Source organism: Lissotriton vulgaris, chromosome 4_1 (assembly GCF_964263255.1).
Source record: "Lissotriton vulgaris chromosome 4_1, aLisVul1.2, whole genome shotgun sequence".
NCBI classification, from domain to species: Eukaryota; Metazoa; Chordata; class Amphibia; order Caudata; family Salamandridae; genus Lissotriton; species Lissotriton vulgaris.
In genome coordinates, this window is record NC_141691.1 from 1,359,442,229 (window position 1) to 1,359,457,352 (window position 15,124).

General features: G+C 49.4%; 1 protein-coding gene across 2 annotated transcripts in view; it reads left to right on the forward strand.

Moving 5' to 3' along the window:
* LPIN2 (lipin 2) overlaps nucleotides 1–15,124 on the forward strand; it is a 791,695-nt gene that overhangs the window by 240,072 nt on the left and 536,499 nt on the right. For both annotated transcript variants that reach the window (XM_086965600.1, XM_086965599.1), the window contains exon 6: nucleotides 6,850–6,973. In XM_086965600.1, the coding sequence (XP_086821726.1) occupies nucleotides 6,850–6,973 (124 nt within the window). The remainder of the gene's footprint in view (nucleotides 1–6,849; nucleotides 6,974–15,124) is intronic.

Consider the following 15,124-nt stretch of genomic DNA (forward strand, 5'->3'; position numbering starts at 1 on the left):
GTTTGTACAGTTCTGAGATGGCCTTTGTGTCGCCGGATTTAGTGAGGAGCCATTTCTCAAACGGGGTGACGGCCCGGCCTACTAGTGGTTCTATGTCCTTGTGTGAGAGCCAGTGCCTCAACTGAAAGTACTGGAAGCGGTGTGGCTTGTCAAGTCCATACTGCTCCTTCATTGTATCTAACGTCATGAAGCCTTTCAAATCGAATAAGTGTCCAGTGGATCAGCGTTCAATTTGCTGCCACTGGGGAAAGGAGCCGGGGATCGTCCCAGGAGGAAATGCCGGGTGATGTAGCAGGGGTGTCATTGGTGATGGAAACGATGTTAGACCCTTAGGGGCCGCTACTGCGTCCCATACCTGGAGAAGTGTTTTAGTGATGGGGACTTCTTAAGATAGGCTGGTCTGTCCGCCCGTGACAGGAAGGGGACCCTCCACAGCGGCATACCCGCCATTGCTCCGTCTTGAAAAAGCCATCGCTTTTCTGAGAGTGGTCGGGACAACGCGGCCCAGCCATGAGAGCGGTTGTTGCCGCCATCTCGATATGTCTCCCTGTATGTGTGTCAGGAGGTTGGAGTAGTTGAGTTCAACCGTCTGGGCTGTGGAGGGAGTTAGCTCAATTCCCAGGTAAGGCATTGTAGTGTGCACTGCCAATCCCCCTATGTGGAGTGTTCCTCTGTGGGCCTGGCGGGTGTTATTGCCCTAGGGGAGAATGACGGATTTACCCACATTCATCTTAAAGCCAGAGACCGCCCCAACCGTTCCATCTCTGTCAGGAATGCCGGAATAGACACCCTGGGGTTGTCCACCGCCACCAGAATGTCGTCTGCATAGAGACTAATGGTCTGCTCCTCCCCTCCGAACTTGACGCCCGAGATTTTTCTATTATTCCGAATGTGCTAGGCAAACGGCTCGATATAGAGGGCGAACAGTAGAGGGGATAGCGGGCAACCCTCCCGGGTGCCCTGCTGAATTTCGAATGATTTGGAGCTTGTCCCGTTGACTTTGAACGTTGCCCGGGGAGACTCATTGCAGCTGGCCACCCAGGCTCGGAACCTACCCCCTAGGCCAAATCTCTCCAGGGTGTTATTCATGTATTGCCAATCCACCCTGTCGAACGCTTTTTCAGCGTCAACTGACAGTAAAGCCGCATCAGAGGCGTTGAAGTGTGCCTTATCTATGATGTGCATCAGGCGTTTATTGTTGTCCGCACCTTGCCTGGTGGGTACAAAGCCCGCCTGGTCCGGTTCTATTACTCCTGGTAAGCAAGGGCCGAGTCGAGCCGCCAAGATCCCAGTGAATAACTTCAGGTCCACATTAAGGAGTGATATCGGCCTGTATGCCGCACACCCCGTTGGATCTTTACCTGGTTTCGGCAAAACAATAATGTCGGCCTCCAGCATCTCCCTCGGGATCGAACCTGGACCTTGAAAGGAGTTAAATAGTTACGTCAAAACCGGCGTCAGTAGAGGGCAGAACGTTTTATAGAGACCGGCGGAGAAGCCATCTGGCCCAGGCGCCTTTAGCTGTTTAAGTCTTGGTATCGCCGATATTACCTCCTCTAGGCGTATCGGGGCTTCCAATGCTTGAGCGCTAGCCTCGTTTATGGCCGTAACGTCTGCGGTCTCCAGGTACTCAGTCCCGTTTCTATGATCCACGTCTGGGTCTGCCGTGTAGAGTTTGGCATAGAAGGCCCTAAAAGCCTCTGCTATATGATCGTCCTCCTTAACCTCCACTCCACCTTCCTCGTGAATGAGGGGAATCTTTGAGCGGACTGTTTTAGCTTTCAGTTTGCTGGCCAACAGGCGGCCAGGTTTGTCCCCCCCCACATAGGATGTGTGACGGAGGCGGAGTGCCGCGTACTCCGCCCGGTCCGGATCCAGGCTTGCAAGCTGTGCTCTGGCCGCCTTCAGTTTCCGCCAGATTCTCGGGGCCCCCGTCCGGCAGTAAACCCTTTCCAGTTCCAGCACCTGTTCCGCCAGTTCCCTGCGTCTTTCTTTTCGTTCTTTGTTTTCCTCCGCCGTAATCGCCATTATCTCCCCATGCAGAACCGCTTTTAGCGCTCCCCAGACTGTCGCCTGGGTCACCTCCCCGTGTCGTTTCTACTCAAGTACTCAGTGATACACTGGGACAATTGCTTTGTAACCTCTTTGCGGGTGAGTATGGTTTCTCTAAGGCGCCATCTGCCCCTGTGGGGACGCGTGTGTGGGACCTTCAGTCGGAGGACCACTGCATCATGGTCTGACAGTGCCGCCGGAGTGACTTCCACATCCTCCACCATGGGAGTCAGGTCTGTGGACCCGATAAAGTGGTCTATTCTGGCATGTGTGCGGTGCACGTGCGAGTAAAAAGTGTACCCTGAAGCCATGCAATGTTTCGCGTGCCATGCATCAACCAACCCCCTATCAGCAAGCCATTGTTTCTCGGCCGTGGAGAGGGCCCCTGTGCCACCAAATTGTCGCCCGATCTATCCACCTCATTGTCCATGACCAAGTTCAGGTCTCCCCTATCAGTATGTGTCTGGTATCCCCTGTTAGTGTCTCGGAGAGCGCCCCCTTAAGAAAGGCTTCTTGTTTGGAGTTAGGTGCGTAGAGTGAACCCACTGTGAACGCCATAGCGCCAATCTGCACTGTATGGACCAGTTGTCTGCCCTTGATTTCTGTCACTTTGTCCCCCATACGCCCCTTAAAATGCTTTGCCACTAGAATGGCCACCCCTGCCTTCTTCTCATTTGTGGAGGAGTAGTATTGGTGCGGAAAGGCCCTGGATTTCATACGAAGCCAGTCTTTGGCCAGCAAATGAGTCTCTTGGAGAAAACATATATCCGCCCCTGAATTTTCCAAGAAAGAGATGAGCGGCCTCCTTTTAACTGGGTTGTTGAGCCCCTTTACGTTAAGGGTGAGAATTTGGATGAGCCCCTCAGCCATTGAATGATGAGTGCGCTACCTGCTGATGTCTTGACCTAGCGCCGCCCCATATCTTCTTGTGTAACGCCTGAACAAATCGAACACACCGAGACCCCGGTCTCCCTTCCACCCACCCCACCCCTCGTGCCCCAACCCCAACTGTGAAACCCCAACTGGTGAACATTGTCCCAGGCCTCTCCAACAGCAGTCCAGGCCTGTGGATTATTGTCTGGTAGTGGGAAAGCGTGCCCATGGCTAGCCTGAGGCCCCCCGTCCCGCCCCCCCGGCAGTGCTACCGAGAGGCTAAAGTGCACTTCCTCTCTTGTGTGCTCAAAGTCCGGCATTGGTGTCTTTAGAAACCTCCAATATAGCTGCTTCGTGTTCGTGCGCCACGGTCTCGGGATCCGGCCTGAACCCTTTCCTGGGTGAGCGTCTGCGTCTCACTTGTTGCCATTTGTCGCTCATCCGTTGCGAGGAGCTCGGTTGGGAGGACCGTCGGCCTGATTCGTCATCTGGAGCGTCCTCCTCATATGGGATGCCCAGAACTTTGCACGTGTCTTTAAGTGATCTGAGCTGGTGGAAGGACCCTTTCCACTTGAGTCTAAAAGGGTGGCCCCAGGAGTATGGGACCCCATTGTCTCTTAGGAAGGTAGTCGCCCCCCTGAACGCCCGCCTCTTTTGCAGGGTTATCGCAGACAGGTCCTGGAAAAGCTCCGGCGTGTGCTCTCTGAAGGTGATGGGCTTTTGTTGACGAGCCGCCTTCAAGATACGTTCCTTGAGGGGGTAGTCCGGCAGGAAAGCCAGAATGTCAGGCGGAGGGGCAGGTGATCGGCGCGCTGAGCCCACCCTATGGGCCCTATCAATACGAATGTCAAAATCCTCGCCTTCTCCTAATATCTCGCGGAACAGATCTTGCAAGTATGCCGTAATGTCTCCCCCTTCCGCTTTGGGTGGCACATTGCGGACTCGTATGTTGTTGCGTCTGGAGCGGTTCTCCAGGTCTTCTGTGTGTGCCTGAAGGTCCATTTGCTGTTCATGGAGCCTGATGATTTCCTGTTGCAGGAGTTCCACCTCCCCGCTCCTGGACTGCTCCGAGCTTTCGACTGCCGCCACCCTTTCCCCTATGTCATCTATGTCTCGCCGTAGTTCTTTATAGCCTCCCGCCATATCCTGCCTTAGGGTTTGAATGTCCTCCCTCAGAGATCCGAACAGGCTTTCCATGAACGATTTTGTTGCGGGAGCCTCTCCTTCATCCTTGTCTTTGTTTTGTGGTTGAGCCAGTGGCGCTGGCTTGTCGGGGCTTTTCTTCCCTTTCTGCTATCCTTTGGAGAGCATCTCATGGATGGTGCGCCCTCCCCTGCGGTTCGTGGAGGACATGTTTGGTGTTCCTCTGTTGCAGAGCAGCTCCGCCATCTGCGATTGTGCAGTGGTATCCCCGCAGGCGTCAGCCGCTCGTTGGAAACGTGGCTCCGGACCCTCCTTTTCCCTTCGTGCGCCCCGCAGCCGGGTCCTGTGTCCGAGCGCTGTGTCCCAGCCGGTTAGGTCCACTGGGGTCCGGCTACCGCCTCTCCGCCTTGTCCCCGCCTTGACTCTGCGATGGCCTCAGCCCCAATGATGTGTTCTGTGTTGTCTCGGGAATCTGAGTGGGGGCTCTTTTGTCTGTCCGTGCCGCCTCAATTCCCATGTGGCGTCACTGGTCTGCTGGTTTCTAACGCGCCACACTATGTCCCTGCACGTGTCTTATTCGGCCTCTCTCGGGCCCTTGCCGTCTCAGCGTTTGTCGCCGGGGGCCCGGAGTGTACCCCCGAGGTTGGCTTCTCCTCGCTCTGTTCACCCGGCCTTGTCGCCTTGTTTTCCCCTCTTTGTCTGCTGTCTGGCCGCGCTGGGGGGGCCGCCGCGGCCTACAGTCTTGTCCCCTGCTCGTTATGCGGCCTAGGCCTTTTTCGCGCCTCGCCGTAAGCTTCTCCCCCCGGGAGGGCCGCGCCGCCACTTCGCCCACCGCCTGGGGTCTGGTGTGTGCCTCCTGCGTATAGTCGCCGAGTATGTGGGCCTGCCGCTAATATAGCCGCTGTGTTTCCCCCGTTCCTGCTCGGCAGTTGCAGTCTCCGGCCTCCGGGGCCTCCGTCGCCTCTTGCCGCCCTCCCTTGTCTCGTCGTCCGGCCCTCCACCTCCAGGCCCCGCCGAGCGCTGCAGTTGGCGGTCAGGTCTTGTCCGCTCCGGGGGCTCGATGGCCGCCCCCGAGTTGCCTCCCACACTAGTTTCCGGCTGCCCACGCCTCACCTCTGTTTCCCGGATTGGCGCTGGGCCGCACCGGTCGTCCCGATCTCGGCCTCTGGCGCTGCGGCTCGCTGGTTGGCGCCGCCGTCCGCTCCGCTGACCGCTGTGTTAGCTATCGCGGCTCGCCAGCCCTGGTCTCCGCTGAGCCCCTGAAGTCTGCCTGGGTCTGCTCTCCGGCACGGGCTCCGGCTTGTTGCGATGCGGGGTTTCCGCCTCCCCGCCACACGGGGCGGCCTCGTGGTTCCGTCTCCCCTGGCTGCTGGAGGTGACGGTCGGCGTCTGCTGGACCGTCTCTCTGCCCTCGACCAGCGTAATTCAGGTCAGGGTCGATGCCGGATCACCTCCTGCAGCTCAAATTCGCTGGTAGAGGTGGGAAAGTGCCGCGAAAATATCGCCTTGGGGGTTTAGGACGAGGAGTCTCCGCTGGTTGCGACTGCTCAGGTCGCCATCTTGGTCACGACCCCTGCGCACGATTTTTAAGGAGGAAGGCTATCCCTCGGTCCTTATCACGGACAACGGGACCCAATTATCTTCCAATGAGATGAGGGAATGTGGTATAAAACATTTGTTCACCACTTTGTACAACCCACAATCCTATGGAATTGTCGAGAGAGCCAATTGCATGATTAAGAGTGCGATAGGTCTGTCACTCACCAATAATCTTAACATTGAAAGAACTTTGAACGACTTGATATGTGATTATCGCACGACAGAAAATTCCACTACTGGTGTGGTTCCCTTTGTAGCCATGCGGGGCAGGAAACCAGCCTCTAAACTGGTGCCTCCTTGGATCCAAGATTTGATTGAAGAAAGGAATGGTGGCGATTGTGATGTGAGCATTCCCGTGCATGATTCCAGGAAGGTACAAGGCAGGGAAAAAACTTGTCTAACATTCTGGTTGGTGATTGGGTCAAAGCCCGTTCTGGACGTTGGGTCAGAGGTCTGCGTAAGTTTCTTGGACCATTCAAGGTAAAGGAAGTACATCCCTTCTATGTTGTATTGGAGAATGGAGATAAATGGAACTTGCGTAGGGTGGCAAAGTACAGTTCTGGAGACCATTCTTCTGAAACCTTTAATAGAAATGCAGTCACCAAAGATACATGCTCAGGGTACATGCTAGCCCATGATCGCCAATTGCTTGACAGTGCTCGCACAGGTACAGAGACGAGGGCACCAGGCCCCGGTGGGGATAACTTGGGCACTGGTCAAAGAGCAACCAACTCAAGTGATGTGTCTCAGAACCTTCATGGGGCCCCAACCCATCAGAGACCCTTACGGACCAGGAGACTTCCTCAACACTTGCATGATTTCCTTGTTGGCTGATTTGTTGTTTATTTTCCTTGCTCCTGTCTCCCATTAACTCTGTACTTTCATTGTTTACCACTCAATTCCCTACCTGCGTGTAGAGGAAAGGGGGGTATGTTGTGACGTCACTTACACTGTGGTCGCACCCCGCGCCACAGTGGAATGTCCCGAATGCTCAACGTTCTAAGGTGAGCGCCGCTCGTTCAGAGTCAGGGATCTTCCGCTGGCTGAAGACAACGGGCGCGCTGGTGTTGTGTTATTGTAGTTAATAAACTTGAGTAAACCCCATGGTGTCTCCGCTTCGTGATGTGACTACAACACTGCATACAGACCACAGACATTCTTTTCTCTGTTTTGCTATGGCAGTGCTTTTTCTGAGACCGTTGGCCCAAAGAGTGATTCTGAACTAGAAGTAAAGCCTAGCGAGAGCATGCTCAGAGCAGAGACCCACATGGAATGGACGTGGGGAGGATTTCCAGAATCAACCAAGGTGAGTCTCTTTGTGCTTGCATCATATGGAGAATTGCATGTTTGTTTATAATTGAATTTGTGAAAAGCAGTTCTGTATCATAAAATCTTCATTGATAGTCCTAAACACTGAATAATTTTACACTGGCTGCGTGGACCCAGGAGCATTTCTTTAATAAATATATATTTTGTTTTAAAGTTCCATAGATTGTCACTGTGCATCAGGTTTAATGGTGAAAAACACCCTGTAATTACCTATCCAAGGCTCACTGTTTTTTTGAGAAACTACAATCACTGAATAGAATTTGAACCTGCATTGCAGCATTATTGCTCATATCTGTAAAAATGTATGAAGAAAAAGAAAATGCTTTCTGATAGGCCTCTATTCGAAAAGAGCTGAAAAAAAGGGCAGAACCGCTACAAAAACACATTTGGTATGCTAAAGCATCGTACTTAAGATCCCAACTCAACAATGCAACGAGTTAACCAGGGCGAAATTTTCAATCAACAATGTAACCAGGATTAGCAATAACTCAGATGAAACCTGTGAATCTTTACCTTACTTTTTCATTGACAAAATCTTAGAAATCGAAAAATCAATTGTGATCGACAAAGCAAGTTTACAAGCCACTATTGACCACATCGCCATTCAGACAGTGAATCTCCATCCCCAGTTGAGGAGCATACTATGAATCACATATCCAAAACTAAAAATCACGCATTCTGGAGTGAGCTCAAAACACTAAATGAGGATGAAGTCCACAAGAACGTACTATTCTTAAAACCAGCTTCACATTTCAACGTCCCTATCTCATCCACAATACTAAAAGAATTCAGTCACCTCTTCTCACCCATACTGATGAAGATCATCCTTTCATTGGTAAAACAAGGCATTGTCCCAGACTGCGTGAAGATTGGGCAAGTGACATTCCTCGTGAAAAATGCAGAGGCAGACCCTAGAATTCTGAGCAGCTTTCACCCAGGGTCAAATATTCCCTTTCTGGCCAAATTGTTGGAAAAATGTGTGCACAACCAATTGTCAGTATATTGATCAATTCAACCTTCTCAACAAGTTTCTGTCAGCATTCAGACCAGGGCACAAAACAGAATCAGCCGTTGTTCACATCATGGATGACACCCTTAAGATGCTAGACCGCAACAATTCCTGCCTACTCTCCTACTCTACTTTTCATTGGCATTTGACACATTCAGTCACACAAACCTACTAGAATTGCTATAAAACAGAATGGGGCTGTAAGGGAACGTGCTCTCCTGGTCTGTATCCTTCTTGCAGAACTCACAGCGAATCAAAATTGGCAACTGAGTCTCAAATGCCTCACAAGTGAGATGCAGAGTCCCACAAAGATCAACCATTTCCCCCACACTCTTAACCTCTATATGGAGCCACTAATGAAAATCCTCAAACAACTGAATCTTGCATACCACATGTACGCAGATGATACACACTTATACTTAAAGATATCCTCCCTAGCGTATGTCATCCAACTAACACTATAGTCAAAACTCAGCCCTGGCTATCTCAAAAGAACCTCCAGTTGAAATCTGTATTCTTACTTTTCCCCCCTCATAACAGCTGCACAGACATCCAAAATTGACTCAGTCACCTAAACAACCTCAACTGCAAACCTACCAATATTGAATCCACTAAATCTCTTGGAATAACACTGGACAAGAATCTAAATATGCTTGCACATATCAGTGTAACCACGCACAGTGAGTCATTCCAACTCAAACTACTGAAGAAAGTGAAACCATTCCTGCCACCTCCAGATTTCTTGCTAGCAGTAAAATCACTAGTGGTCTCCAGACTAGAATATGGCTGTGTGCCCCTTACATGTCTTCCCAAGTCGAGATCAGCTCCACTCAGCGCAGCAGAAAAACTTGTGACTAGCACAAGACGTTTTGAGCACATTACACCTTCACTTAGGTCTCTCAACTGGCCCCCTCTCTAGGCCAGAACTCAATTGGAAATTGTTTGCCTCGCTCATAAAGCCTTACATTATAATGAACCCAGATGGGGGGCGGCCACTCACCTGAAAAGCAGGACGTCTGCAGGGGCAATGAATGCCCCACCCTCTACCTCCTGGGACACCTCTCAGCACTGCTGATGAGTTACATGAGTCCCAGTAGGTGTCCCAAAAGGGAAGGGGGATTGAAAGAGAGAAAAACACTGGAATGCCTTGCCGCCTGGTCCAGCCAGGTACCCGATTCTTTGGGAGTGTGTGGTCTCATTGTCATTGTAGTCGTAGGAAGCATATCCTAATTGGAGGGAAGAAACAAGTGGATCAGTGGTGTATTATACTCTTACTGAGTGACTGTGAGCACATTACATGTAACTTATGTCGAACAATCACCGGGCACCCGAATGGGACTTTGACTCTCTGCCCTCACGTCACATATGAGAATGGCGAAAGAGTCACTGAGCAAGAATGTGCTAAGTGGGACAACGTAACCCTGTAGTACTCGAACGCGGTCTCATGGAGTCCTGTGCAATTCTCCCACACTCTGGATAATGGTAGTGGCTTGCAAATTAACTCACGCTAATAGCCATAACAGAAAAGAATGTGGGAGGTTCATTGGCTGTCAGCAGGTAGCCTACACATGTTAACATAATAGATAACTTTAACAGAAAACAACAAAAGTAGACTGGCAAGTGTCGAATATTCATACAAACAGTGCACCGTCGCGCAAGTCCCAGATAAAATTATAAACACTAGCACAGATCAGTACACACACAATGGTCTCCCTGTGAGCGTGCTCCACTTAACTGCGAGAGTCGATGCTCCAGATACCTTCAATCTGCTGCAGCTGTTAAGAGTCTGTCAAAGCGCTGACAGTAGAGCAAGCCGCTGGGGATCTCTGCAGAATGTGGGGCGGTGGCTGGAGGCCCACCTGAGAAACAGCTGAGGAGTGTCTGACGGCCAGAGCAGGAAACAAAGCCACGAACCATCCGGGAGCTAGGCATGGCTATTTATAGCCAATCAGGGCTGGTGGTATACACCACATGGCCAAACATTCTGCCTGTAGAGAAATGTGGGTTGCCTAGCAATAAAAGAAGCAGAAACGTGCAAAACGCGCAGGTTACTTTAAGTTCAGGAACAAGCATTGGCAACACTAACAGTAGGGTGTCAGTGACAAGCATTGGTAATACGAAGGGTGGCTCAACAGTATAAACATAGCATAAACAGGCGCAACACACCATAATGCACTCACTATAACTAGTAGGTATGATAATAACGACACATGATTGACCCAAAACAGTCCTGCGCCCTCTAGTGCGGCCTTACTCACCATCCAGAGCCCTGCGCTCGGCCTCATTGCATTTGGCAGCTATGGCAAAAGTCAAGAAAGCCCGTTGGGGTGGACGCTCCTTCACTCATACAGCGGCGAAATTATGGAACTCCCTGCCCCTAACTCTCAGACAAAACAGCAACCGAATGTCATTTAGGAGAGATTTAAAAACCTACTTGTTTTCAAAGGCGTACTAATCTTCACCCAGTAGCCTGACACACCAATTCAGTCTAAAGCGCTGCGAGGCCTCCGGGTGGTTATGCGCTATACAAGTGGAATTTTTCATTTCATTTCATTTCCTTTTTGAAAACCCTTGGGGGAACTGGCAGATGACGCAGGATTAGGACAGGGGCTGGAAATCCCTCCACACAACAGTTACCTGGCAGGAAACATTTGAATCTCGGGAGGCAGGGAAACTATCCTTGGCTAGAACCCCTCATATTCAAAAAACCTACACACGTTCCTTTTCAGGATTGGCTCCAAGGATATGGAATTCCCTACCACCTGAGATTTGTTTAAACCGATCGACCCACATTTTCAAGAAAGAGGTGAAAAGGATCCTAATGAACAGATTCCTCACAAAGTCTTGGTTAGCCTGTCCCCTTGACGTTCTTAACAATACAGGGGAGGAGCACATCCATCCCAGTAGAACTACACAAACACTGTCCCCCGGGTACCTTGAACTGAACTGATTCAGACCAGTTCCAGAAAGTCATCTTGGAGAATCTGTCCCTGTGCTAAACGAATGGTGAATGTTTAATAATAGCTATGATACAAGATTACAACATTGCTCTAGTTTTAGTTTTTGCTCTCTGTTGTATGTTAGATGTTCATTTTTTTATTTTCATGTTTCAAGTCTTTGATTCTGTTTCCAATTGTATATACAGCGCTCTGATACTCTTGGGTCACGTTTGTGCTTTTTAAAACTTAAAAAAAATAAATACAATTAAACAAAATATGACTGCTGCAGGTGAGCCATAAAGCCATGCTAAGGCATCAACCACTGTATGGTACATTCACATGGCATTCACTCACTAACACTCAAGACATTCATACCACCTGCCACGGGCACAATCTAATAGATCAATGCACTCACATCAACATATTGCCGCCATTCAAGGGCCCATCACATTCATATGACACTGGACGGAATCATCAGTCAAAAGAACCTTTCAAGTAGTCATCAACCAACGCGCATACGAACACACAACCCTTAAGGGTTTGTTTGGTGAACCCCAAGACATTCACCTCCATTTTGTGAGCTACACTTTCCCTGTGCCAAAGATTCCAGTGAACCAAAGACCAAGAGGTGGTAAGATGTCAGACTTTATGCTGTTTTTTTCCTGAAATTTAAAAACTATTTCCCTCTATCTGTGACTGCATCATTTTCACCTGTTTTGCTTGTGGTTGTTAGTTTAAAAAATGTACTCTTTACCTGCCTGTGATTGCATAATTTTCACCTGTTTTGTTTAAAAATGCAAAGTTTTACTTGTGTGTGACTGTCTAATTTTGCCTGTTGCAATGCGGGCTTTGCATTCCGAAATCTGTTGTATTTGCAAATTGCCTGTGAGTACTTGATTTTCCCTCCTAGTTTCTCCTTTGATCTGTGCTCAGATTTGTGTGTTAAACAATACATCCCAGCTTCCATTGTCTTAGTAAATGATTGAAACTAGATTAATCCCCAGCCCCGTTAGAAACCGAGATATTATACATCAGAGATAGAACAGAGGGTGATCTGAAACTGCAGTAATCTGCTGTTCGTTGTTTAAGCAGTGTTTGGAAATGGATTGTAACACTTGGTTTTATGTCTCGGCTAGCATTGCGGTGCGCTTGCGCTGCTCACTTTGCGAGGCATGCAGTATACACTATATCGTGGAAGCTTTGCCACTCTCCGCCCATCTTTTTGATTGGCTTGTGTCTTAAATGCTGCCTTCCGATTGGTTGTAGGCTTGTTAGTCCCTCCTCCTGATGGCCAGGTCTTCATTTGTGTCCTTCCATGGTTATTTCCCCCTTTACAGCAGGACTACTTTCTTCTGCCCCCCCCCCCCCCCCCCCCCGGCAGTCAAATGCCTTCTCGCCCATCCCTCTCTCCCCCTGAGAGTTGAAAGGTTACATCCATGATGGCGGCAGACAGACTGTGGCGTTGGCATTGATCAGCTGGCGCTTCCTTCGGTGACCTGGGAGCCTGTGCAAGGAGTGTGGGCGGTCTTGGGCAATGCTGCCCTAAAGGATACTTCTACTCTTACCATGGCGGCGCTGGCGGCTCTCCTCGCTCTGGGCTGGCTTGGCGCTCGCTCTGCAGCCGGGCCTGGGCGCGAAGACTCGTGCGGGTGGCTGGTCTGTTTTTAGCGTTTCTTTAATTAAACACGTCTACGGATGCCGCTAAGTGCCTAGTTCCTGGAATGGCGTTGGGGGTAAGCGCACAAGCACTGGTTGCTTTCAGTTAGTAGTTACCTACAAGGATAAACCCACGTCACTGGGACATGGGTGTAGAACAGTACATAAAAACAGTTGTCACAGTAAACGGATTCTGGCATGTAAAAACAAAATTATATACAGTTAGGCAAAAGATGAAAGAACCATAACATTATTAGTGGACAGTGTTGTTTAATCACACTGAACAACCAGTAATTTATAGCATTTGTTAACACATTTTTAAAGCCGTGCCCCACGACGGAAGGGTGAGGGTATGGTGAATGAAGTGAGGCTAAGGAAGTGAGTGAAAATAACGTACAATTCACAAAATCAATTAATTTACAACACAAAGAAAAGGGGGCTCGTACATGGATCCAAGTTATTCATATTAGATCCAAAAGTTAGATAGCCATAGTTAAAGACAGGAACACAGTGATAAATCGCTGTTGGTCAAACTGGCTAGTGTGATGGATGTCAACATTTCGACCCCTTGAGAGTAGTAGGTAAGTTAGTCCCTTTTGCCGGGGTCTTCCTCAGGACAGGAGTGTTGGAAGGGGGTAGTGGGAACGGGTTACCATCAAGGGCCCATGTGATGGGCCTGAGGAGAAGGGCGCGTAGGCTCCAAAATGGTGTGCTAGAGCAGTCACTTTAGTAAATGCTGGCAGCTTTTCACATCCTCCAGCGCAGATCCACAATACTACTGCATGGCCCTGACGCCCCACACGAAACTGCCCCTGCATTGCCCCCTGTGCTCGGCTGTGGGTGAACGGAAAGACGCCTTGTTTCCGGCCCACTCAGGAGGAGCCGCAGCTGCGTCACATACCGAGTCCAGGAGCCGTATTCCTGGTGAAAGTTGGAAACTCGCCTAATAATGCCTTGCCTGGTGAGTGCGCTGGGCAGAGGAAGGTAGACATTGCCCGGGCAGGACTGCAAGTCCTTTCAGCTGCCCCGGAGAGACTACAGCCCGCAAAACGAAAGGAGAGGCAGTGAACCATTGATCAGCTCCCATGCTGAAGTAAGTAGAATAGCTCTGGTGGTCTCTTTATTGTGTTAGGAGTTTACTAAGCCTTTCAAGTCTGGTGGGGGCTGTGGTTGGTGTCTCCTGTCCTGTAGCTTACTTCTCATCAGTTGCAGAGTGGCTGAAGTAACTTTGTGTTGACGAGACATGTGGTTATCATATGCCATCCGTATTTCAGGTCATTGTAAGGTTATGTTGGTTATAGCTCCCCAGTTTGGATTGAATGCCTGTGTCTGTCCTCTTGGTAAGGGTGGTGGTCTGTACTATCCCACAGCTCTCAACCATGCTTACATTGGTAGGTTAATCCATGAGTTCTGTCCCAGAATCCTATCTCAGAGTCTGAGCTTGATGTAATTTGCTTGGCAGTTTGGGCTGGACTGTTCTTAGTGGTTCTGGCATGAGTTTAATAATTTAAAGAGATGGAAAAACTTTCTTAGGAGTGATGAGAACAATCTGTCTGTAATGATGTTAGCCTGGAATGATGGTAATGGCGAGTGTTAACTTTGCAGTAATGTGCTGCATCAGTAAATACTTATAAGGTGCCAAAGGCAAGACCAATTGCATTACAAATGATTGTTTGTGCTAGGGGAGTCACTTGCTGAAGTGCTGGAAAAGCAGTATTGTTACAGGGCAACGTTTTTAGGCCCTTACCTGCAGAACTCCAGAGTGTAGATTGAGCCTCTCTGTTTCCTAGGAAATTCTGAATTGAGAAGTAGCTTCCAGCCCTCTGCCCTACAAACATTGCCAGAGGTAGCAGGCACCTTATTTAGGCTGCTATTGGATGCTACGTGTTTGCCAGCGGTTATTTAAGATTAAGACTGTTATTATTTATCATCAACAGAAGAGTTATGCCCATGCTGTTCTTTTTGAAATAACCAAGTCCTAAGAATTGATTAAACACTTTAGAGACAGCTGTGGTATGTGGTATATCGAGACTTTGAAACGCAAAGTAATCACACCATATCCCTGTCAATGGATTTCGCTGGAGAATAAGATCCCTGTTTCGACTACCATCACTGTTTTCTTTCCCCTTCGTTCACACACAAAATATTTGTTTTGGAAGCCGTGAATAGCAAATGCAAGTTTGTGACTGACTTCATTCAAGAATGAAAAATGTCCTAGCTAACGTACAGGAAAGTTTCAATTCTATTAAGGAGGCGGAGGCGAGGATTAGGCTGTCACTTTCTCCTTTATTGTACTCCAGCAGCCATTAAAAGGTATCAACAATCTCAACACAACTACATTTCCCATGAGCATCAGGGAAAATGGAAATAGAAAATGTCCCAGTAACTGTCCAATCCCGGGCCAGGGCTCCTCATATCCTCCTCTGCTGGCACTCTATCCTCCTCTTTCTTCCTTCGACACTGCCACAGTCCTTCGTCCGTTAGTCCTGTTTGTCTGTCTCGGAACCTACGGTACAAGTAGATT